The sequence below is a fragment of the Capronia coronata genome (assembly GCF_000585585.1).
Source record: "Capronia coronata CBS 617.96 chromosome Unknown acBCG-supercont1.4, whole genome shotgun sequence".
Taxonomy (NCBI): Eukaryota; Fungi; Ascomycota; class Eurotiomycetes; order Chaetothyriales; family Herpotrichiellaceae; genus Capronia; species Capronia coronata.
Genome location: NW_006912896.1, coordinates 1,299,621 through 1,321,534, shown reverse-complemented (window position 1 = coordinate 1,321,534; position 21,914 = coordinate 1,299,621). Strand labels below are relative to the sequence as shown.

Below are 21,914 nucleotides of genomic sequence, written 5' to 3'. Positions count from 1 at the left end.
TGAGTTGGTGTGGTGTGTAGTCTGGTCAGTGGTGGTGTATTTGACTCCAAAGTTATGGAGTGGTTAATAACGTGAGTCACGGATAATTTTGATATTCAGGAGACTGCAACGAGGCTGATGGATGGATGATGGCCACTTTTCTTTTATGGACAAGGACGATGTCCCTGATCCTTTACACTCAAAGCCGACGGGGGATTGTGGGATACTGAATGTTACAAGTCATCGATGGCACCTACAACTACTACAGGAGTACACGGTCGAAACAGAATCTCCACTGTTGGGTCAAACAGATCAATATTGAATCCAACTGTTGATCGCAATCATACAAATAAGATATCGATCATCCTCATCCTCATCCTCATCTTGTCCTTGTCGCTGTGCCCATTCTCATTTCTTGGTGTATAATCATGCCTCGTCATCATCTCTCTCCTCCCCAGTCTCACTGGCTTTTTCACTACTCTCGCTGATCTCGCTGGCCGTCAAATCTTCTCGGCCCTTCTTGCTCTTACGCATGAAGTTCCAATTGCTCAAACTGCTTCGGCTCGACTTCTTGTCTTCCGCGCTCGGCGTGGTCGACGTACTCTCCAAACTCTTCCCAAGATGCTCACTGGACCCCTGCTCTTCCTCGTTCTCGCCGTTGGGTGCAGCCGCCTCTCTTCGGGAGAACAGACCTCCCTTGTCCTTCCAACTTCCAAACTTATTGCTACTAGCCTTGCGCGTGAGCTTGGAGATGAACGTCGGCTTGACTGGCGTGTTCTCGAAGGACATTTGGGCACTGGTGCCCGAGGCTGTGCGGTCCAGCGGCTCCGAATCGAATGTGGAAATTGTATTCGTGATGGAACTCGTGTCCCTGGACTTGCGTGATTCGTCAGGAGGCGAGGAGGTTGCTTCCAATTCGCCCACCCGTTCTTTGGAATCCTTCGCCCTCGATTTGTCTTTGGCCTTCTCGCCCCGCTTGCCAAAGAGCATGGTGAAAGACGGTGCCGCGGGGTTCAGCTTCGGCGTGGAAGCTTGCTGTGACGATGCCGGACGGGTGCCGATGGGCGCTTGTAATGGACGACTCGGTACCCGGTCAGGCTCAATGACTTCCTCGTCGGCCGGGAGGGAGAGATTACTGGTGGAGTTGTACACGAACGACGGCCGGCGCGAGTGGCTTCGCGAAAACGAGTGCAGGGAGCCCCAATCCGGGGCCAGAGGACTGTTCCGGATCGGAGGTTTATCACTATTCCACGCCCGAAACTGACTTTCCAGCGACGGTCGCGGCAGCTTGTCGAAGGAGTAGGTGGAAGAAGGCCGAGGCGAGGATGTCTCGGCTCGAAGACCAGGATCGAAGGACCCAGATCTCGCCGCAAACGGATCGTAACTTCCCGAAGCACCAGTAGATTTACCAAACCCGAGAAACGCACGACGAGTTGAGGAGAACCGCGATGCTTCTTGATCTCGTTCTTCCGGGTTGCCGTTCCCACGCAAAAGGGTCCCTGGGAAAGCCCAGTTGCCGCCATAGCTCAAACGCCTTCTAGGCTGCGTACCGGGATCGAACTCGTCCACATTCCGGGGAAACGATCGACTTTGCGCGGCCTTCAGAGATCCAAGCGCCGGTGCTTGATCCGCAAGCGTCTTACCGCGTTGCCGGTTGAGACCAAACATGGACGACATCGACATGTACTTGGGCTTACTGGGTTGCTGAACATCCTCGTCTTCGCCGATCGCTTCTTCAGTCTTCTGATCCGATGTTCCTCCCGAGTCGGATGACTTGTTTTCGCATTCAGCCGCCGGCGCCGAAGTCTGAAGAGGACTGGAGAAAGACTTGCTCGAGGACGAATGCGCAGAAGGCGTGTCGGTGCGACGGGCGATCTCGTGCAACATGGGTGAACCAATCATGGGAAATGGGGTGACTCCCTCCGAAGGACCTTTTGACCGCCCAGGTTCATCTGTGTCTGGCAGCTCATCCGCGGACTCGTCCCCGAGGAGATCGGCCGGCAAAAGGGAGTCGGCCCGAGGACTCATGGGCATCGAGCTGACCGTTTCAGCGTCATCAACATGCGAGGAAGGGACTTCGACCGGCATGGTCAACGTCATCCCGTTTTGAGGATTGAAATAACTCGGGACCATAGTCGTAGGGGATGCGTTTGTCGGATTCGATGTATATTGAAACCCCGAGGGAAAAGGTTCTGGACCGGCGAAAGGACCACGTGGCGACGAGATGCTGCTGCCGTGGGAATTGGTGTGCCTTGGTCTTCGACCCGGCCGCATCCCACGTCGGAGAGCGTCGAGGTCAAGCGTAGTTGGGGCCGCGAATGCGATCGAGTTGGCCCTTCTCGACTCCAATTGAGTGATTTGCTCCCGGGTGTAGCTGACCTGTTGGTTCGCCAGTTGCAGGTCATTCCACAATCTTGCGTACGTTTGCTGGAGGCCATCGAATCTGGCTCGCCAGCGCAGATCCCGTTCACGATCTAAACGTTCCGCCTCTCGGGTTTCGTCAGTCTCGTCCTCGACATTAAGCTGTTGACGCTCTTCTTCGAGAGCCTTGATCTGAAGTGCCTTCTCTCGGTTGTCTTCTTCCAACATCGCGACCTCTTTTTGTTCCTCCTCAATCTTCTTTCGGATCTCCCTCAGCTCGCTTTGCGTTCTACGTTCAATCGCCGCCTTTTGGGTCTCGATCCCGGCCATTTCTTCCTTCATCGAAGCGATTTGATCTTCCCACTTGACAATCTCATCTTTCCGCTTCCTGCGCTGGTTTTCCTTCTGTTGCAGGAGTCGTTCCTTTTTGGTTTTTTCGCTCTGGGCTGTCCGACTCGCCGTTTCCGCTTTGTGGACTTGCTTGCGCAGGTCGTTGCTGGCCTCATCCCTCTCTTTCAAACTCTGCTTTAGCTCGTCACGACGCGCTTCCAGATCCTTCAGAGCGGTTTCGAATTCTTTGTCTTCTTCCTGAATTTGAGCCTCCACCGCCTCAATATCTTGTTGCACTTTTTGGAATCGCTGGGACAGCTCGGCAAGGTCGCCATCCACTTCGTCTTCGACGCCTTTGGATGATCCATCAGGCCCGTGTTGTAAATCAAACCCATGGTTGGCGGGGGAAGGTCTCCGTCCTGAAGTTACTCTCCTGCTGGTCGGTAATCCTCCGCTCAATTCTCGAGTCATCGCCGGAGCAACCAAAGGTGTCAGGGCTTGAGCACTGCGAACCGGGATGGCTCTGACTGTAGGCGTAGATTCGGACGATCCGTCCTGGGAGGAAGTCGACGACGGCCCGGGAAGGCGGACGTGTAGGGCAGCGCTCGGCGTTTGAAAGGTACCGGCACTGATACAAAACACGCGAATATCGTAGATGTGGCCCGGATTGAGATTCGATATTATGGCACCCATCTCATTCTTCCTGGTGGTGCCTATGACCCTTCCGTTGACCTCGATATGATGTTCTTGCACCGAGGTCGAAGGTTCCGCATGTTTCCAGCTGATCTGAACTTCGCGCGAGGAGATTTCTTCGAGCGTGACGAGCGGCGTGGGTGGGATATCTAGGCCGAGCTTTTCCACGAGGATCTCGTTCGGGGTCTTGATGACTGAATAGGCGCGCCATAAAAGCCTGAACGGTCAGTAATCATCAATAGGGTCGACAGTCGGTCCTCAGGGCAACTCACCAGGAGAATGCCCAAATGACGGCCACCAGCAGAACCAGCGCCATGCGGCCTTTGACGTTAACTCGAGGAGCGAGCAGATGATAGGCGTGGGAAGCCCAGTCGAATGGCTCTTGGTGCCATCTAGATGAGTCCATCCACAAGAGTGGTATGGCAGGCATACGCTCAATGAAATGAACGTGTATGTGATCCAGAGCAAAAGAAAGAATGGTGTTCAAAGGAAAGACATAAAGTGTGTCGTGTTTTGACACATCTGATGTGAAGTGGGTTCCGCAGTTTGCAGTCACCGCGATGGCGCCGCAGAACTTGATCTTGATCTCCGAGTCTCCAGACCGTCAAAGACTCGATTTTCCCGCTCCAGATTTCGGAGCCTTGGCGGGGTCGACGACAAGATACAGTGACCAACTGATCAAGATGAAGCACGAAATATAATCATATAGCTAGCTGTATACAACTTGCAACTACTAGTACAGGGCAGAAGTCCCGCAGGGAAATTCTACTGTCTGAATCGTGCTGCGGCTGGGTCGTCCAATACTACATAGGTAGGCAACCGCAACCAAGAAGACTCTGGAGATCGAGGTCACAGTCTCTTGAGAGCGATGGTCGTGATCCTCATGTTCCTCTGGGATATCTTAATTTGATTCATGTCCACAGTAATGACACTGCAGTGTCCAATGCTTCAACCCTGCATCTCCGCGTCTTCATCCTTGTCACCATCGCCGCCCGCCGCATCAGGACCAAAGACATCCTCCATAGTGCCCATGCCTTCTTCATCCTCATCACCGCCTTTCTCGTCCATCTGCATCAGGTCTTCTGGCTCTGGTCGAGGGTCTTGTTCTGACTCGACACTTTCCTCGCCTTCGCTGTCCCATTCATCCTTCAACCCCCAGCCCATGCCAGTAAGACAGAACTTCTCATGAGGAAGTCTAACACCACCTAGTGTTGGTCCGCTCTTCTCGTTATCTCTGGGCGGGGCATTCAATGATATGCGATTCTTTTCATCGGCCAGGCTTTTGAGGAATTCTTTGGGTAAACTGCCCTGGAATTGATGTCCCACCCTCGACCCTATCGACATGCGTAGTGCCGCCAGACTGACGTCGCCTTCTTCGGCTTTGGCCTGGTTTTGTTTCGCGCCCCTTCCTTTGGTTGACGTCCCTGTATCTGCTTGATCATAGGCCTCGTTCTGAATATGTAGAGCGTCAGTCAGGACGGAATTGGTGTACCGATAAGCAAAATCCATGAGCTGTAATGGAACCCGTTGCTGGTAAGCGCTGATGCCATGGGAAGCGAGCAGTAAATGTATTAGTCGATGATCTCGAGGTCGCTTAGAGCTGCCGTCGTCGGACAGGGAAGTCAATGGTTGGGAGAGAAGTGCTTCGATCTGTGGTTGTGCGGTTGTTTGAGAGGGTTGGGACGGTTGTGCGGTTTGTGACGACGGTTCTGCAGGGGGAGTGAGAGGGCCAGAAGGGTTCGCCGGCGAACTCATGGCGCGTAGATTGGGAAAAGGGACGACTTCAAGTGGGAAGTGGGAGGCGTGGAAGGGTCGTTGAAGGCGTTGCTGCTAGTTAAACACCATCGCGACGAGACTGTGTGGGAGTTGAGAGAGGTGGAGGGTCCAGTACCGAGAATCGATGCGCAGTAATTCGACACGTCCCTCTGGGATGATGAAGCAGAGCGTGAGCATGAGCGTGAGTGTAAGATGAGCGTAGGCGTGTTGGAAGTAGGGTGAGAGTATAGAGTGTGCAACGGTATATGGAATACTACTGCGCAAGACAGTCGCCGACTGCAGCACCGCAGTTGAAACATACACCAGCCAAGGCCCTATGAATTGCTGGTGCTGAGGGAAATCCGGGGAGAATAGAGTGCTTAAGTCATCAATGCTAACTCGTCAGAAATAGAGATATTTTGCAGTAGTCGCACTAACATTCTCTCACCCGAAATGGACAGTTATGTCTCACCGCATGGGATTCCGACATCCTCCATTCTCAACCTCACTGCATCACTTCTACAATTTACCATCAATGGACTTCATTCTCCTGGATTTGACTTCAGCTTCCTTTGTATAGCGGATACCATGTCTCTGTGTTGACCTACAGTGTATCATCACCAGCGTTGTGTTCCTCCAGCATCTTAATTCCATCTTTGCAACCACATTTCTGGCCTGCGTCATCAGCTTAAAGTTAGGCATCCAAGTATGTCCATTGTCACCCATCAACTCGAATAATTCACCTTCTACACAGCATTTCCCCGCCTGAAACAGTTCGGTGTCTGTGTTCTCTATCAGAATGCAGTACGTGCGGAGCTTGGGGAGTGGTGTCTCCAAAACATGGAATTCCATCAATCCAGCCACCCTGTCGGGGGCGATTGATGTCATTGTCGTCGAACAAGAAGATGGCAGTCTTGCTTGTTCGCCCTTCCACGTCCGGTTCGGAAAGTTCTCGCTCCTTCGCCCATCCGACAAAAAAGTGGACTTCAGAGTCAATGGCGTCAAGCAGAACTATGCTATGAAACTGGGCGACGGTGGCGAAGCCTTCTTTGTCTTTGAGACCTCCAACGACATTCCCGAAGCGTTGCAGACATCCCCCCTCGTCTCACCCGCCAACAGTCCACCGATTTCCGCCACCGATAGACCACCATCTCCTGGTCTTACTGAGCCGTCGTACCTCGACATCACCGGAACCGGAAAAGGGAACATCGGCCTCGATCAAGCATCCGCAACGCGTCCCCTCCCACTCATTAGACGCGAAGGGACAAACTACAGTGAAAGTGGCGTTTACAGCTCGTTCCCAGGCTCTCGGCCCGAGCTAGGAAGCAGCGCTTTATCGGACACGATACTGGCTGCACGTAATCTGGAGCGGTCCGCGTCGGAAGAGGTTCTACCCGTCACCACGCGTGAGCAACTGGAGTCGGAGAGCGAACCGTTCAACCACAATGGTATGCCCATCCCGTCCAGGTCGAATACAGATACGATAAGCGCACCCAAATCCTCGGCCAGTCCTCCCGCGTTAAATGCCAAGGATGCCTATGATCGAGCCATGACTCTGTCCAAAAAGCTGTCCTCCTCCAACATCCGGTCGCAAGTCACCGAATCCGGCGATCTCATGCTCGACATGACAGGCTATAAATCCAGCGAGGAGGAGGCCCTCCGCGCCGAAGCCGTGGCGCGCAAATTACTCTCCGAGGAACTCGAGACCAACTACGACATTGGCTCTCTGATCGGGACGGACGAACAGGGCAATCTATGGATTTACAACAGCGAAGAAGCGCGTGAAGCCGCCAGCCGCAAAGCTGTCAATCAGACGCTGGAGACGGCCAGTGCAGTGGCGCCAGACAGCGCGTCCGACCCGGGCTACCACAGCGACAGTGACCGCAGCATCTCTACAGAGCTCGCGGGCAAACAACCTCCGCTCGAACGACGTCAAAGGGCGCAATCCGAAGAACTGCCTCCGGCGCCGCGCATGTCTGGCGAGCAGAATCGAAATTTCGCCAAAACCCTCCGCCTCACCAGTGATCAGCTCAAGGCGCTGGGTCTGAAACCCGGCGAGAACCAAATGTCCTTCACCGTCAACCGTGCCACGTGTACCGCGTACATGTTCTACTGGACGTATGACGTGCCGATCGTGATTTCCGACATCGACGGCACCATCACCAAATCCGACGCCCTGGGTCAACTGCTCAATATGGTGGGCCGTGACTGGACGCACACCGGAGTGGCCAAGTTGTACACCGACATTGTCTCCAACGGCTACAACATCATGTACCTGACGAGTCGGTCCGTCGGGCTGGCAGACAACACGCGCGCCTACCTGAACGGAATCAATCAAGATGGATGGAAGCTGCCTCGTGGTCCGGTCATTCTCAGTCCCGACCGCACCATTGCGGCTTTGCGGCGGGAGATATATCTGCGGAAACCGGAGGTTTTCAAGATGGCTTGTTTGCGCGACATTCTCAGTCTCTTCCCGGGCAAGACGAATCCGTTCTATGCCGGCTTCGGCAACCGTTTCACCGACGCTCTGAGCTACCGGAGCGTCAATATCCCGTCTAGTCGCATTTTCACCATCAACACCAACGCCGAAGTCTCGCTGGATTTGCTGACGCTCAACAAATATCGGAGTAGCTACGTGTCGATGCGAGAGGTCGTGGACCATTTCTTCCCTCCCGTGTCGACATTGGTGAAGGAAGGCGGCGAAGAGTACACGGACTTCGCATACTGGCGAGACACGCCGGGTGATCTGGAGAACTTTGCACCTACTGACTCCGAAGAGGAAGATGGGGAGGATGAAGATGACGACGACGAACCTGAAGTCGAGTCTGGAAACGACATGGGCGATAGCTTTGTTTCACGAGATAGCATGGATGAATCCGCTGTGAGAGACTCGATCCGGGAGTCGATCGAGGTCGACGAAGCTGCCGAGATCTTACAGGGGACTCGGGTCATGGTCGACGAGGAGGATGACGATGACAATGACACGGAACAGGATGAAGCTGAAGTGCAAGATTTCGAGCTGGAGCATGGGCCGGAGCCGGAGCATGATCTGGCGGACGATTACCTTGGCGAGAACGAGAAGATGGCCAAGCGCAAAGCAGCATCACAGACAACCACGACAAGACGATAACGGGGTACGCGAATCGCTCAGCTTGCTGGGTATTCATGACACCGGAAGCCTGAGTACGAGCCGTGAATCGAAGGTCAGTCTTCATTGGAACGACACATGACAGACAGTATGGCAAAGCCTTGCCTTGTTTTGCATTTTGTGAGTCGGAGCCGGAGATGGAGATGGGTCTATCTTTATATGCATGGCAGATGACTGTAATATGTATCACCTGGATGGGCCATGTCACGGAAAGGAATGAATGTTGACCAGCAACAAAGCCGCGTTCGATATATATTGTAGTTGATGTCGAGAGCAATGAGCAATGAGTATGCAGTGGAATGATGAGATCTGTGGCTCAAGCTCTCTGTTCTTCTGCTGACTGGGAATGGAACACGGACGATAATAGTCTATAGGATGACAACCATGGACAAGGCTGTGTCCTCGTGTCCCTTTCTGGCTGGTCGTTGTATATTAGCTATCTCATTGACGACAACGGCTGTGCTCATCTATTTGTCTCTCTGTTCGCAGAAATTTCTTTCTCTCCATCCATCCAGCATGTATACGACCTGACCACCCTCATCCCTGATCCCTGATCCCTTATCTCTCTATGGACATCCACCCCCCGGCCCAAGAGATCCCCATGAACGGCTCTCTCTCGAAGGAGTAGTCTGAGCGTCCCTTCCATATATCACACTCACATGCTGTATCTGTCATCTACCATTCGATCCACCAAACATCTCACATACCAACCGACGTAAAGCTTTCCGCAGTCCTATATCTGACTAGACCTCTTCCCCCCCTCTCTCCCTCTCTCTGTCATCAGCGAACACGATCAATGACTCTTCTCCCCTCCCTTAGCCTTCGCCTTAACACCCACCACTCCATCAAATCTCTTCAAACACCCCACCCCTTCCAGCAAACAATCCCCAATCCAAGCCCACCAAACCGCCGACCCCGCCTCAACCCAATGTCTCCTCAACTTCGTCCTAGCGAACCACACCGCCTCCAAGACATGCACGATGACCATGAACCCCAAAACGCCCGGCTGGACAGCATAACACAACCTAGCCAACGCCGGGGCCGTGCCATTGACCGACCAGGCGCGCGCAATCAGCGACCCGGACTCCGGGCGGAGCTGGTCGCGGAACGGAAACGTCGCAAAGATCAGCAGACACACGCCGCACACGAACCACTGCCACAGCCGCTGCGGCGGGACGTAGCGGTCGACCACGACGTCGCTGAGATCCAGACTGGCCAGACACGCCGTGTGCATGGTGACCAGGCGTTCACGGGCTTCGAGGAGCGACTTCATCGGCGGGTCCAGCGGGATGATGTGGCGCCCGTACGCGGAGGTGATGATCATATGCTCCAGCGTGATGTCGACGAGTTCGGCGGGAGTGGTGCCTGGTAGGGGGACGTGGGCGTATTGGGCTAGATAGAGGCGCAGGGAGAGTGAGTGGTCTGCGTTCATGTGTTTGATGATTCGGGTTTTGATGGCTTCGGCGTCGGGGGGGCCGCGGTGGGTAGTAGTAGAAGTAGCAGGGGCGGTGGAAGAACCACCCGTTGCCGATGAAGGGGACGGTTGTGCGGACATTGTGGACATTGATATTGTTGTAGTGTCAGTGAAGGAGATACCGGTGGTTGTAGTTGAAACTGTAAGACTGATGGCGATGGCGATAGTTGTTCTGGATGATGGGACGTAGCCTAAGTGCTCTTTCTTGGATGATGTTGTGAAACAATGAACCCTGATCCCGATCACAAGGCTCCGAAAACTGTATAACAGCCGACTCGGCTCAGGCTCGTATGGACAAATAACGAATAAAGGAGAGCAGTTTCAATATCAGGTGCTGTTTGAAGGTATCCCTCGCCGTCGCCCTTGGTCGCTCGTGTCCTGGTTCTGTTCGCCGTTAGTCCCTCGTACTGTCTGTCGAACCTTCAACAAGGGAGCTTCCTCAATGAAGCGATTTGTCTCTGGTGTCTCGAGTCTGCGGTTGAATCACCGACTTCGAGGATTCAATATCACTCACTGCCAAATAAAGAGTGAAGAAAGGTGGTGGAGTTTTAGGAGTTCTCCCTCGAGGCGGAGGGCGATGTCGGAGGCCAAGAACAGAATAACCCTATTTGGGTGACACCGCCTTGTAGGACGCGATCAAGAAATATAGCATCAAGTATCTAGCATCATCCCAATCTAAGGCGTGCTCGTATTCATCACTGTGGGACACTCTTGGTCCTGGCTATAGGGCATAATATATATATAATATGGATACATCACAGCGGGGTGGATGGCCGACAATAAATCATGCTGTCTTCTGGTAGTTTCCTGATATCGATTCATGTCCGTCCTTCCTCCGTGGACCATCATTATTGTATACGTATATGATTTGCCCCCAGCAGTGTGGGCGAATATAAGACCGACGATGTCTTGGACTAATCACTCCCAGCACGAGGAAAGAAAAAGGTGTCCACGATACTTATACTGTATAGATTGGTCCATCTTTTTGTCTGTCTGCCACCGTCCATATGCCATGCCATTGCGCCATGCCAGGATCTGTTCCATCCCATCCCATATCATCCCACCCCTGTTCCTCTCCTTCCTTCCTCCCACCTAAAAGACCATGCCCTTAGTCTGCTGGAGTTTAGCGACATTGATGTTCTTAATCAATAAGATCCAAATAAACGCCAAGGCCATGATCCCCGTGCCCGCGGCCAACATCCTCTCCTGCGCATAGCCATAAGCCTTCTGGATCGCGATCCGGGTTGGACTGCCGTAGGGATAGCTCAACTGGGTGGACAGATCGTTATAGATGTCATCCAGGTCGGCCTGCGCCGATTCCGGCAGATAGCGCGCCAACGCCTGCGGGAAAGTGTTTGTCCAGATGGCGCCGGAAATGGTGTTTCCGATGGCGCCGCCGACGTTGCCGACGACATTGAGCAGGGCCAGGACAGCCGCGACGTACTGGTGGGGCGCGGCGGCCAGGACGGCGAGCTGTTCGATGATGATAAACACACTTCCGCCGATGGAGATGAAGATTTGGCACATGACGATGTAGCCGATGCTCTTGTGCGGCTGGCGGAAGTAGATCATCAGGCCCTGCGCGAACACGTACAGCGGCACGGCGATGTACAGCTGCCACTTGAAGTAGCCGGTTTTGCGGATCAGGAACCCCACCAGCAGCAGCAGCACGCCCGAGACCACGTCGAACGTGTTGTTGACGTAGCCGGCCTCGGCGATCGAGAGGTCGTTGACCACCTGCAGGAACGACGTGAAATAGCTGTCCCAGCAGTAGTAGGAGATCTGGTACGTCACGTCCAACAGGCACGCGCCGACCACCGTTCGGTTGGTCAACAGGTTGGCCGCGATGAAGGGCACTCGCGCCAGATACGCTTCGTGCAGCCCGAACAGGACGAGCACCACGAACCCGACCACGATCATCGCGATGATGTAGCCCGAGCCCCAGCCGTCAGGGGCGGAATCGGCGAGCGAGAAGGGGAGAAGGAACACAGTGAGACCGGAGGCGAAGAGGAAGACTCCTAGGGCTGTAGAGCACTAGTTAGCCCATACTTTTACTTTTGCTGTCGACATGCAGATAGAGACAAACAGGGAGACAGCCTCACCATCAAACTCGACCACCCAGTACCACACATTCTGCCAGAATGTTCGGCCGCTCCTCTCCCTGATGAGGAGACCCCGTTTCTTCGCCTTGCGGAGATTGACCTTCAAGACGATGAACAAAGGCGCTGCCACCACGGGGAGAATGATGGCAAAACAGCCGAATCCCCATCGCCAGCTGATGTCCTGGTAGAAACCTTCCGAGGCCTTGGACCCGGCAAACGCGGTGATCATGTACGGCGACGAAGTGAAGGCGTATGCGAGACCTCGATTCTTCAACTTCGATGCGTCGGCCGTGATGACATCGATGCTGTAGATCATGCCTCCGAACCCAATGGAATAGAATACCTGGAGACGAAAAGAATGGTTGAGTATTTGGACATGAAGAGAATGTAACGTGCCAGACACAAATCGACAAACCTACCTGTGCAGCGCAAAAGGTGGACAGGGAATTGCAGGATGCCATCAAAATCAATCCCAGAGTCGCAAACGCCACCATGACCAAGAACCCTTCGGCTCGGCCCCAGAGATCGAGCAGCTTCGCCACAGGGATATACGTCGCAGCAGACATGCAGTTCGACACGATATAGATGACGGTCAACAGCGAATGCTCCTCGAAATCGCTGGTGACATAGGGCGTCAAGTTACTGAGAATCGAGGACTGGAAAGCGTTGACGAAGTAGAGTAGAAACATCCTGTTTGGAAGAAATGTCAGTTCCTCGACCACCAGGAGAAAAAGCTGGAGTTTCTCTGCACGGACAAGATGAAGACCGCGATCAAAGACCGCTTCGACCAGGTCAAGGTGACGGCTTCGACATTCTGTACACCTCGTTGCGCATCGTCGGCAGGGAGATCAGCCTCGGCTTTGAGGTCACTGATGTTTTCAGCATCGCCCTCGCCCTGGGCTTCTGGAGCTCCAGCATTTGGCGCGTCAACCTCGGTGATCTTGTCGTTGGTCGTGAGCTCGGTCACAGGCACGGCTGACGACGTGTCGGTGGTGGCCCGACGAAAGCCAGGGCGAAATTTGGGGATTCCGACCATTGTATATGCTCCCGGTTGACGTGATTGAGCACCGACAGTGATGGGAGGTATACAACGGAAGATTAAGATGCCTCGATCACAGCCCAGGAGGTCTCAAGAGCGAAGAAAGTGAAAGCAAAAGCAAACACGAAAAGGAAAAGGGAAACAGAAAGGATGGGGAAACCAGCTCCCAGGGTATTGATGGATTGAGCATATATGATATGGCCCCTCTCCTGGACCGTTGGAACCCGAGAATCTCCCAGGTCGAAACTAGTTAGTTTTCTATCCCCTACAAGGCAATCAGTTCTTGCAATGTGCATGATGAAAAGTCCATTTTGTCGAAGCTCAACGGCCCAAAGGCACATGGTCCGATGGTCGGGCTCGATGGTCCAAACACGGCTGAGTGGGGAGAGATCCCCAGAAGGACGGTAGGTGAGGACTATGTGCGGTAGAATTGCCAAGTAGTCAGTAGTGACAGGGTGTGGACGCGTGAGGAGCTCGTGCTATAGCGGAACAAGACGCAGTAGGCGAGCAGGCAAGCAACGGCGTTGGATGCTTGTGGATGATCAAGACTTTGACCAGAGCCTCGTCCCACGCCGTCGAGAAGCTTATCAAGATAAGATGCAGAGTTTTCCTGCGCTAGGCTCCATCAGGCGGAGATTGTCTGATAAGATTAGATAATTAGCTGATAATCTCCCCACCTCGAGTCTCCACTTCCAGCCCCGTTCTGGACGTGGATGGCCTCGCTCGCTGGTTACAAGGCAGCCAGCCAGCCAGCTCAACCGCCACGCGTTGCGGTGGGACAACGGTGGATATCTCTTTGGAAAGATTCAAGGGAGCAATTGTTATGCTCCAAAGGAGTTCCAAAGGCGCTCCAAGGGCTGGCGATCGTGTTAAGGAGGATAGGTATAGCTGGATCCATGCTGCTGAAGGCTCACAACACCGTCAGTCCAGTCGGGTGGGCGGCTCACTTCAAGAGACGAAAAAGCATACACTGGATCGCCACAGTGGGAATCGTTGAAGGTCTTCTTGCCGAGATGGGTCTGCGATCGCACGCAGAGGGTCACTGGCGAGAAACAATGCGGCGCCCTGGCCTGATCTGGAGATGTGCGTCTTCGTCATCAGTGCTTGCGAAGCACCTACGACCTTGATATCGTCCACTGCTGCTGCGTTGCCGAAGCCGGAGAAGGTCAACGTTCAAGACCCTGGGTAGGTATGCATGAGCACCTTCATACGGACCCTGCGGATCGGTTCTTTCGCTTCTGTCCAGACATTCAAGGCCTCGAAGATGACCTCGAATATTCTTGCCATGTTACTACTACCTTAGATAGCACGCAATGTAATGATGGATGAGTGATGATCAAGCGAAGCGGAAGTCGCCCAATCTTCGCAGAAGACACACATCCATATGTACTGTACTGTGGAGCACAGGTGTATGGACTTTGGTTTATATCACAGTGTAGGAACCTCACTCAAGTCACCAGCATCAGACGGTCTCACTTGGTCCCAGTTCACCAGGTTGGTATCCGCCTCCTCTGTGAACAGCTGACACGCCATTATATATTGCCAATCCCCCGATCTCAAGCATAATGACGAAAATGGTGCCAATAAGGCCAGTAGAATATTCGAATGTCAATCGAACCAACTCTTGTCGCCTGCCAGGACCCCAAGGCCAGCCGGCAAAAGCCTCTTCTTTTGCACTCCTTTCATATCCATACCCGATTCGTATCCAAAAACATCGTAACCCCGTCAATTCGTAGCTCGTTTGCAAGTCATGTTGCCTTCACTCAAACTCTTTGCGCTGTAACACAAAAGGACACAAGTTGTACTGCGTATGTCGAAGCCTGCGCCGTACGCAGGCTATGTCATGATCTGCGTTCTCTCCAATTCGGTCCTGAGGCCGCTTCTAGAGACATTTCGAACGTCTCTGCACCGGTCTGTTCTTCGGGTGACTGCTGGACGTACCAATTCCTCATAGTGCTCCACACATAGTTGTCCCTCATCCTGCCACCACAGCCTCCCCATTCGTTGCATGCGCAAACAACAACAATTCGGCGTTCTGTGGATTGAGAGAATTCGCCGAATGTGTCTCGCCCCAATCGAGCAACGCTTCATGCACTGCTTCGTCACTATCGATCAAGATGAAGTCGCCGTCCTCGTCTCGGTATCGCAGACGGACAGATCCAGAAGCAATCGAATGGTTCGTGAAGCGCGCCAATTTGGCGTCAATCCGATCTGCCAACGACCGAAACTGGATATTGCTGGCAATAATCATGGATACATAGTTTTCGTCAAAACAGACCTTCGCCTTAAGCTGACTCGGGATATAAGGTTCTCCATCACTGGACGGTGACGAGACCGGAGGCGAGAATGCTCGACCCTGAGACAGCGACGATCCATGGCCAGGCCTTCTGGGATCGGCCCCATAGGAAGGATCATAAGTATAACCGTAGGTGGGCATTCCGGGCCGTGGTCCGGAAGGTAAACCGTACTGTTGATGTGGAGTACCTCCCCGAGACGGCGGTGCATTGATGGGAGAGTTGTTCTGGCTTCTCAGCGGGGCAGCCATCTGCTTCGCAACATGCGCTGGAATAGGAGGCACGGTCGGTGCGTGCTCGCCCGAAACGTATTTGCGACTTTGCTGCACCATAGGGTGTACATCGGGACTGCTTGCAGAGCGCATGCGAGGTGGTGGCATGCCCGTGCCAGAGCTGGGTCCCCGATTCCGTCCATTCGTCAAATACGGATTCCCGTTCGACGGGCCGTTCATGGTTCGAGCCATGGCTGGAGCCGTGTTCCGATAAGACGGGTCTTCAGGGCGTTGAGCGACCGCACTGACCGGAGTAGTCCCGCGATTTGGCCCTCCAAATGTGGACTGCGAGCTGGACCGGGCTGACACGGATGACTGTGGAGGAGTATCTCGATCTATGGGAGAGAAATAAGAGCCTCCTGAATAATCCTGGGGAGTGGGCAAACCACGGGTGTTCAACGAGAGACCTCCCATCTCCACCGTTGGCGCTCGCATGCGGCCTGCGGACATGTGTGGATTGCTCCCTCCGCTTCCCCCAGTGGCGGACCGCGACCGCAGGCTTGTGCTGGAGGCGTTTCTGCTCATGCTGAATTCGGAGTATCCGGTCACGTCAGTGCCTCCGTACGTGGTACCGGATAGTCGGCTGAAATCGTCGTCCTCATCCTGTCCCAGATAGGGATTTTCCATACTCATTCCCTGTAAGGAAAGTAGCTGTGTTTCTGATGTCCCCTTGGGCCGGGCCTCAAGCATACAGGATGACCGCTGAGTTTCGATGATGTCTTGCCATTTTTGCAAAGTATCGTCATTCTTGAATTTGATAATGAATGTCTCCATCGTGCCTGCCTCGCTCTTCCATAGGATTTGCAGCGCATAGTGCCCCTGACTGCTGTGAGCCGAAACGGACTTGACGTTGTTAAAGTAGATCCGTCCTTTCAGGTTCATCTTTGGCTTTCCGCGTTGGCTCAGGGCAGGTCTGTTGGCCAGTCGGTTCTTCGGTTTGTTAGCGTTGACGTCCTTGCACATGATCAAGATACGACTGAAAAGGTAGATATGGTATTCCTTCTCCTCGGACCGAAGGCTGCCGTCTTTGACTACATTGAATGTTCCAAGCAGGAGAAGCTCGCCAAGAGCCGTAATTTGTAGGCTTTTCCAATCGTCTATGCGTTCTTGTAGGTCTTGGAGCGCATCCTCTCGAGTTTCCTTGTCGATGGAGGCGTTGGCTTGCATCAAGACGTCTCGGATGATGGCAATGGCGCTTGACAAATCGGACTTGAGACTTTCGTCCTGAGTTTGGTTTCGGAGATCCTAAACAGTCAACGTCATATCTATGCATTGGGCGTCGGTAAGAACACACCTTCAGTAACATTGGATATTTGGTTAATCGCTGGAATGGCTTGAGTAGGAAACCATTGAGGATGGTTGGGTTCGCCAACATCTGCTGAGTCAGGGGTGACCTGATGGTTGCTGCCATCTTCTCCCATTCCTGCTGACAAGTCGCTTCACATTTCCTCTGGTTGGCGATAAACGGCTCGTACTGTCTGAAGGGGTCTTTGTAATGAACAAATAACTCGCCCCAGTTTTGTTGCTCTTCCGGTATCTCGTTCTGTTGCTCCACGCGAATCAGAAACCGTTGTGCGAAGTCCAACAAGTTGTTCAGGTTCAGAAAGATGTTGTGGATGGCATCCCCGGTCAACGCGCCAGATTCTTCCAATTCTTTCTTCAAAGCCTGCAGGTTCTGCAAATGATGGACGTATTGCCTTTCCGTCTCGACCAGTTCCCTCAGGATATACTGTCTCCTCGTCATCGACTTCGGCGGTTGACCGGTAGCGTTCAACCCACTGTCTGTCGCCTCACGCGAATCGTCGCTATCTGTCGAAGGGTGTAATTTTCCGCTCAACTTCAAGATGTCGAGGACGCGATTGACCAACTTGGTCACTTTGACGAAGCCAGTAGTGTTGTCGCTGTAGAGATCAGTGACGGTGAAGGTATCCGCTGCAGGGATATTCATTTGCTGCATGCAAGATTTGATGAAGAGGAACGCAGCTTCCTTTCCAACCCTCTCCGGTTTGTTTGTGCCCACCTGGAGATCCCCCTCTTCAGGATTGGAAGCATTGTATATAGTCAACAGTGGCAACCCACTTCGGAAGCACTGCCATAGAGATGACACAGGATCGGTTTCTCCATCGGCTTCGCGTTCCTCCATTTCATCGAGGTATGGTCTGAACCCAGGAACGCCCGACAAGCGGCGGCGCAACTTGATACATATCTGGTAGAGCGATTCCCCATCTCTTACATTTATGATATTGTTCTTGTCCAAGATCGGACCATGATCACCATGCATTGTGGGCGGAGGGGCCAGCCTGCCCGTGAATTGCGCCGAGTTGCGTTTGTCTATAGCCGTGAAGCGTGCAATCGAAGGACTGTTCTTAGGGCATAGGCCCGAGATCGTTGCCCGGAGTGTTGGCTAGGAGTCGCACGTTGTGATTGACGCGAACAAAGACTCGCCGAAGTGGAGGACTCGGGGAGGGCGCCAAATTTGGGATGCCCCGTATTGACCCGTGCGACAAGCGGTATAAGGATTGTATATCGATTGCGGAATGTCTGAGGCGTGGCAAAGAGCGGACCAGCGCAAGTAGGCGACAGCGAGGGATGCCTGAGACAAAACGTCAGATAAAGAAGGAGACCTGGGACCCTCGTGAGAGGGACCCTCCGACCACAAGACGACCAGGCACAGATTGGGTGGACGTACCACCAAGCAAGGCAAAATTGACAGTTCTTCCCCAGGTTCCACAGATTGGCGACGGTGATAACGAAGGGGGCGGTATGGGACGACGAGGCTTCCACTTAGAACTCGATGCTATTGTTGGCCGTCGTATTCGATTCGAGAGACGCTCGCAGTCTGGTGCTATACCAGAAGGCGGCCTGGTTGGTTGAACCGGTGCAAACAGAACCAATCAATGGGTTGCTGCAAGGGACGCAGGCGCGAAGAGGACAAAAACGAGAGGACAAGGACGAAAGGGATTCTCAAATCAACAGCCCGGAGGTTGCTCAGACCAATTGAATGGCTGAAAGGAGCTCGAGGGTGTTCTTGCTGTGTGAGTCGTAGTCGTGATCGTGGTCGTGGTCGTATGCGTGCAAGTGTGTGGTGCAGGTCAAGTCAGCAGATGAAGAAGCGTGTGTAAAGGTGTAAAAGATAGGGACGTAATTTGAAGAATCATCGAACTGCGCCCTCCAAGCATGGAAGATGGTGGTGCAGTGGGCGAAGATGGAGACCAAAGACGCAGAGCAGAGACCAAACAAAAGCACTCGCGAGTAGTGACAGGCCTCACAGGGGACCTGCAGGGTGCATGCAGTCAGTGGGCAGGGGAGGAAAGGCGGGTGATGGCGAAGGTGGTGGCGACGGATAGTAAGGACGGATACTGCTAAAGGCGTTGATTTGGTGTTGGTGTTGGTGTGGTGTTGGTGCCAGTGCCAGTGCCAGTGCCAGCAATGCTTGGTGGTGGTGGTGGTGTTGTTGTTTTGTTGTTGCTGTTGGTGTTGCTGCTCGTGATAGTGATGGCGGTGGTTTGACTCCCCCAATGGTGGTGTGCTTTGCTTTGCTTTGCTCTGTTCTGCTTTGTTCCCTCTGCTGTCCTGGAAGGGTCCCAAGCCCCTTACTCTGTACTGGTGGTGATGCTATCTACTACCTCAGGTAGGAGGTACCTACTCTCTCATTCACTACTATCCTTTACCACTTATCAAACCCCACTACCACTAATCACGCAGTTCCAGCTCGACTCCGTGCCAGATTGTCTCCTCCAGTCCCATGCTTCCTACTTCTACCGAGTCGCCGACCGCCTACGGGAGTCCCAGGGGCTGTCCCAATAACCGTGCTCCCTGCTGTCGGATTCCTCTACCCTACGAGCCTACTAGTAATCCAAGCATACTTCCTCAGGGGACCTTGTTACCCACATCAAGGATCCATCCCACCGCCCGGAAGCAGTGGAAAGGTCACTCACTAGTAACCCAAATCCATCATCATCCGCTCCCGCGGGACGGCGCTGCATCGGTCATGTCGCACCTTAACGCCAGTCCTCACCAGAACGACGCCAGAAGCTCAGAAGAGGGCCTAAGGGCCCCTGGGAGTTGGGACCCTTACCTCTCCTGGCATAACAAAATGTTCCCGGAGCAATCATCCAGGGGGTTCTGTGTTAAAACCGCTAGCTCTCCGCCTATCACCATACCACCGATCTTCCCCGGAAGTCTGATTCAACAAGCTTCATGGTTCGGTTGCAGTCCTGCCTTCTAAGTTGAAACCCAGATGGGTGGCTTTCATGCCACAAGACTACGCCGAAGGGTAGCTTGACCGTCTTTAGGTTCTTTCGGCCCTCTCCTCTTGTGTGCACAGTATGATTACGCCTCTTTGTCTCCACCTAACGAATACTACGAAGCGGAGGGACTGACTCCCGGACCTTGAGGACGATAGATATCTCAAAAGCGAATTCAAGAAGCATGGAGCAACAAGGGCACAAATCACAAGGAAAGGATGTCGGACACTATCTTCCTCGTTCGGATACGCCAGGTAGGACGCAGGAGCCTCGGGGCCGAAGACGAGGTTGATCATCCATGTGTGTGTGTGTGCATGCAATCAAACAGAGGCCAGGGTCTTGCATGGACTCTGCCTTGCTATGCCCAGCACCATAAGTACGCCATGCCATACCACTTCTCTCGCTGCGAGCAACGAAATCTGGCTAAGTAGCACCACCGTTATCCGCGACCGAAGGATTCAATCTGAGGGCACGGAAGCGGCCGCCGCGTACGCAGTAGATTGTTCATGGCGTCGAGTTCTCCTTGCTTTGAACAGCATGTTGCAGGCCTTTCTTTAGAGCTTGATATACTTTGTAGAGCAGATTGAAGATCGCTGCACTCGGAAGGAGGCTTCACCCGACCCCGGTTGAGAAAGACAAGCATTCCACCGTATTGCCTTTAGCTAGGGAGTTAGAGAGGACCCCCAAAATAAGGGACCTCGGCATTATTACCTAGTCTGTATAGCCCCCGATCATGGTACCACTCGAAGCGGATCGATAAACGTCGAAGATGATACATACTCCGGATGGAGTACTCCATACCTAGCCTAGGTAGGTAAGTACAAAGGTATCAAGTACAACACTCCGATCTCTCCATCATCTGTTACTTACAACCTGCACGCAATCCAAGGAGAATAGATTCAAATCGGCAAGCACTAAATAGACTCATCCAGCTAGGCTATCCTCATCCACCATGTCCTATCTAGACAAGGAGTCGATCCTCGCTCTCGGGCAGATCGACCCCGAATTCAAAGCGGTTCGTTCGTCCCCCAGACCCCTCCCAGCCCATAGCCGTACCTGACGGTCATATTGTCATGCAGTTCATCGGGACTGTGAATATGCCACCAGTGGACTATGAGAAGGTCGACCTCCATGAATTCAAGAGAAGTGTGGAACAGCGCAACGCGGAGGCCATGGAAGTCCTGGGCAGCCCGCCTCCCCAGATCAAGCAGAGCGAACTTCAGTATCCCACCAGGGACGGAGCCAAGCTCCGGGCGAAGCTGTACCAGCCCACCAACCCGCCGAAGAACGGGAGTCCCTTGATCGTCATGTTCCACGGAGGCGGCTTCTGCGTCGGCACTCCGGAAGGAGAAGAACAGACGTGTCGAAACTTCGTCCAGGCCTTTGGTGCCACTTGTATCTCGGCTTCCTATCGACTGGCCCCGGAATACAGATTCCCTTACGCGCCCAAGGATGCGTGGGACTGTCTGAAGTGGGCAGCAGCCAATGCAAAGTCGTGGGGAGCCGATCCGGCCGTTGGCTTCGTCGTCGGCGGCACCTCAGCCGGTGGAAACATCACTGCGGTGTTGGCGCACGTCGCCCGCGACGAGAAGCTGTCGCCCCCTCTGACAGGCCAATATCTCGCCATCCCGACGGTGGTGACGCCGAACAAGCTTCCCGAGAAGTATCGGCCGTATCACCTCTCGTATGAACAGAACAAAGATGCCCCGATCCTTTCGCTTGCCGCCATGGACATGTTCATGAAGCGAGGATATCAACCTGACGAAGATGACGGCGTGTGGTTCTCCCCCTTCAACCACCCCAACGGCCACAAGGACTTGCCGCCCGCCTTTTTCCAGATCGACGGCATGGACCCGCTGCGCGACGAGGGGCTCATCTATGAGCGTGTCCTTCGCGAGGAGAACGGCATCAAGACCAAATTAAACGTATATCCCGGCCTGCCGCATGGCCATTGGGGATTCTTTCCGTTCTTAAAGAGCAGCCAGAAATTCCGGAAAGAGCAGGTAGAGGGCATGGGCTGGTTGCTCGGCAGAGAGCCGGATTTCACGAATGTCATTGTCGCGGGTGCCGCTGCTAGTTTGTGAAGACGCACTCGGAATACAAGGGCTTTCTCATTGCCCATACACCGCACAAGAAGCCCTACGAGGTGGAAAAGACCTTATATTAAACAAATAGATGTACAGGATTTTGTACGACCGTTGTCTCATTCCATCATCATGA

At 53.6% G+C, this 21,914-nt stretch overlaps 7 protein-coding genes across 7 annotated transcripts; 2 read left to right on the top strand and 5 right to left on the bottom strand.

The window, feature by feature from the left end:
• Window positions 1-405: 405 nt before the first annotated feature.
• On the bottom strand, window positions 406-3,769 carry A1O1_05030 (uncharacterized protein; the record flags this gene model as incomplete). The annotated part of the gene is made up of 2 exons (XM_007725918.1): window positions 406-3,580; window positions 3,636-3,769. The coding sequence occupies 2 exons, from the start codon at window positions 3,767-3,769 to the stop codon at window positions 406-408; spliced, it is 3,309 nt and encodes a 1,102-aa protein (XP_007724108.1).
• A 542-nt stretch (window positions 3,770-4,311) lies between these two features.
• A1O1_05029 (transcription initiation factor TFIID subunit 9B) lies at window positions 4,312-5,118 on the bottom strand (the record flags this gene model as incomplete). Its single annotated transcript, XM_007725917.1, has 1 exon — window positions 4,312-5,118. The coding sequence occupies one exon, from the start codon at window positions 5,116-5,118 to the stop codon at window positions 4,312-4,314; it is 807 nt and encodes a 268-aa protein (XP_007724107.1).
• A 799-nt stretch (window positions 5,119-5,917) lies between these two features.
• Window positions 5,918-8,248, top strand: A1O1_05028 (uncharacterized protein; the record flags this gene model as incomplete). The annotated part of the gene is made up of 1 exon (XM_007725916.1): window positions 5,918-8,248. One exon carries the CDS (start codon window positions 5,918-5,920, stop codon window positions 8,246-8,248), a length of 2,331 nt encoding a protein of 776 aa, XP_007724106.1.
• Window positions 8,249-9,059: 811 nt separating this feature from the next.
• A1O1_05027 (uncharacterized protein) lies at window positions 9,060-9,821 on the bottom strand (the record flags this gene model as incomplete). Its single annotated transcript, XM_007725915.1, has 1 exon — window positions 9,060-9,821. The coding sequence occupies one exon, from the start codon at window positions 9,819-9,821 to the stop codon at window positions 9,060-9,062; it is 762 nt and encodes a 253-aa protein (XP_007724105.1).
• A 1,011-nt stretch (window positions 9,822-10,832) lies between these two features.
• A1O1_05026 (uncharacterized protein) lies at window positions 10,833-12,878 on the bottom strand (the record flags this gene model as incomplete). The annotated part of the gene is made up of 4 exons (XM_007725914.1): window positions 10,833-11,764; window positions 11,843-12,185; window positions 12,262-12,532; window positions 12,598-12,878. The coding sequence occupies 4 exons, from the start codon at window positions 12,876-12,878 to the stop codon at window positions 10,833-10,835; spliced, it is 1,827 nt and encodes a 608-aa protein (XP_007724104.1).
• Window positions 12,879-14,856: 1,978 nt separating this feature from the next.
• On the bottom strand, window positions 14,857-17,728 carry A1O1_05025 (uncharacterized protein; the record flags this gene model as incomplete). The annotated part of the gene is made up of 2 exons (XM_007725913.1): window positions 14,857-16,692; window positions 16,742-17,728. 2 exons carry the CDS (start codon window positions 17,726-17,728, stop codon window positions 14,857-14,859), a joined length of 2,823 nt encoding a protein of 940 aa, XP_007724103.1.
• Window positions 17,729-20,646: 2,918 nt separating this feature from the next.
• On the top strand, window positions 20,647-21,778 carry A1O1_05024 (uncharacterized protein; the record flags this gene model as incomplete). The annotated part of the gene is made up of 2 exons (XM_007725912.1): window positions 20,647-20,709; window positions 20,774-21,778. The coding sequence occupies 2 exons, from the start codon at window positions 20,647-20,649 to the stop codon at window positions 21,776-21,778; spliced, it is 1,068 nt and encodes a 355-aa protein (XP_007724102.1).
• Between the last annotated feature and the right edge of the window lie 136 nt (window positions 21,779-21,914).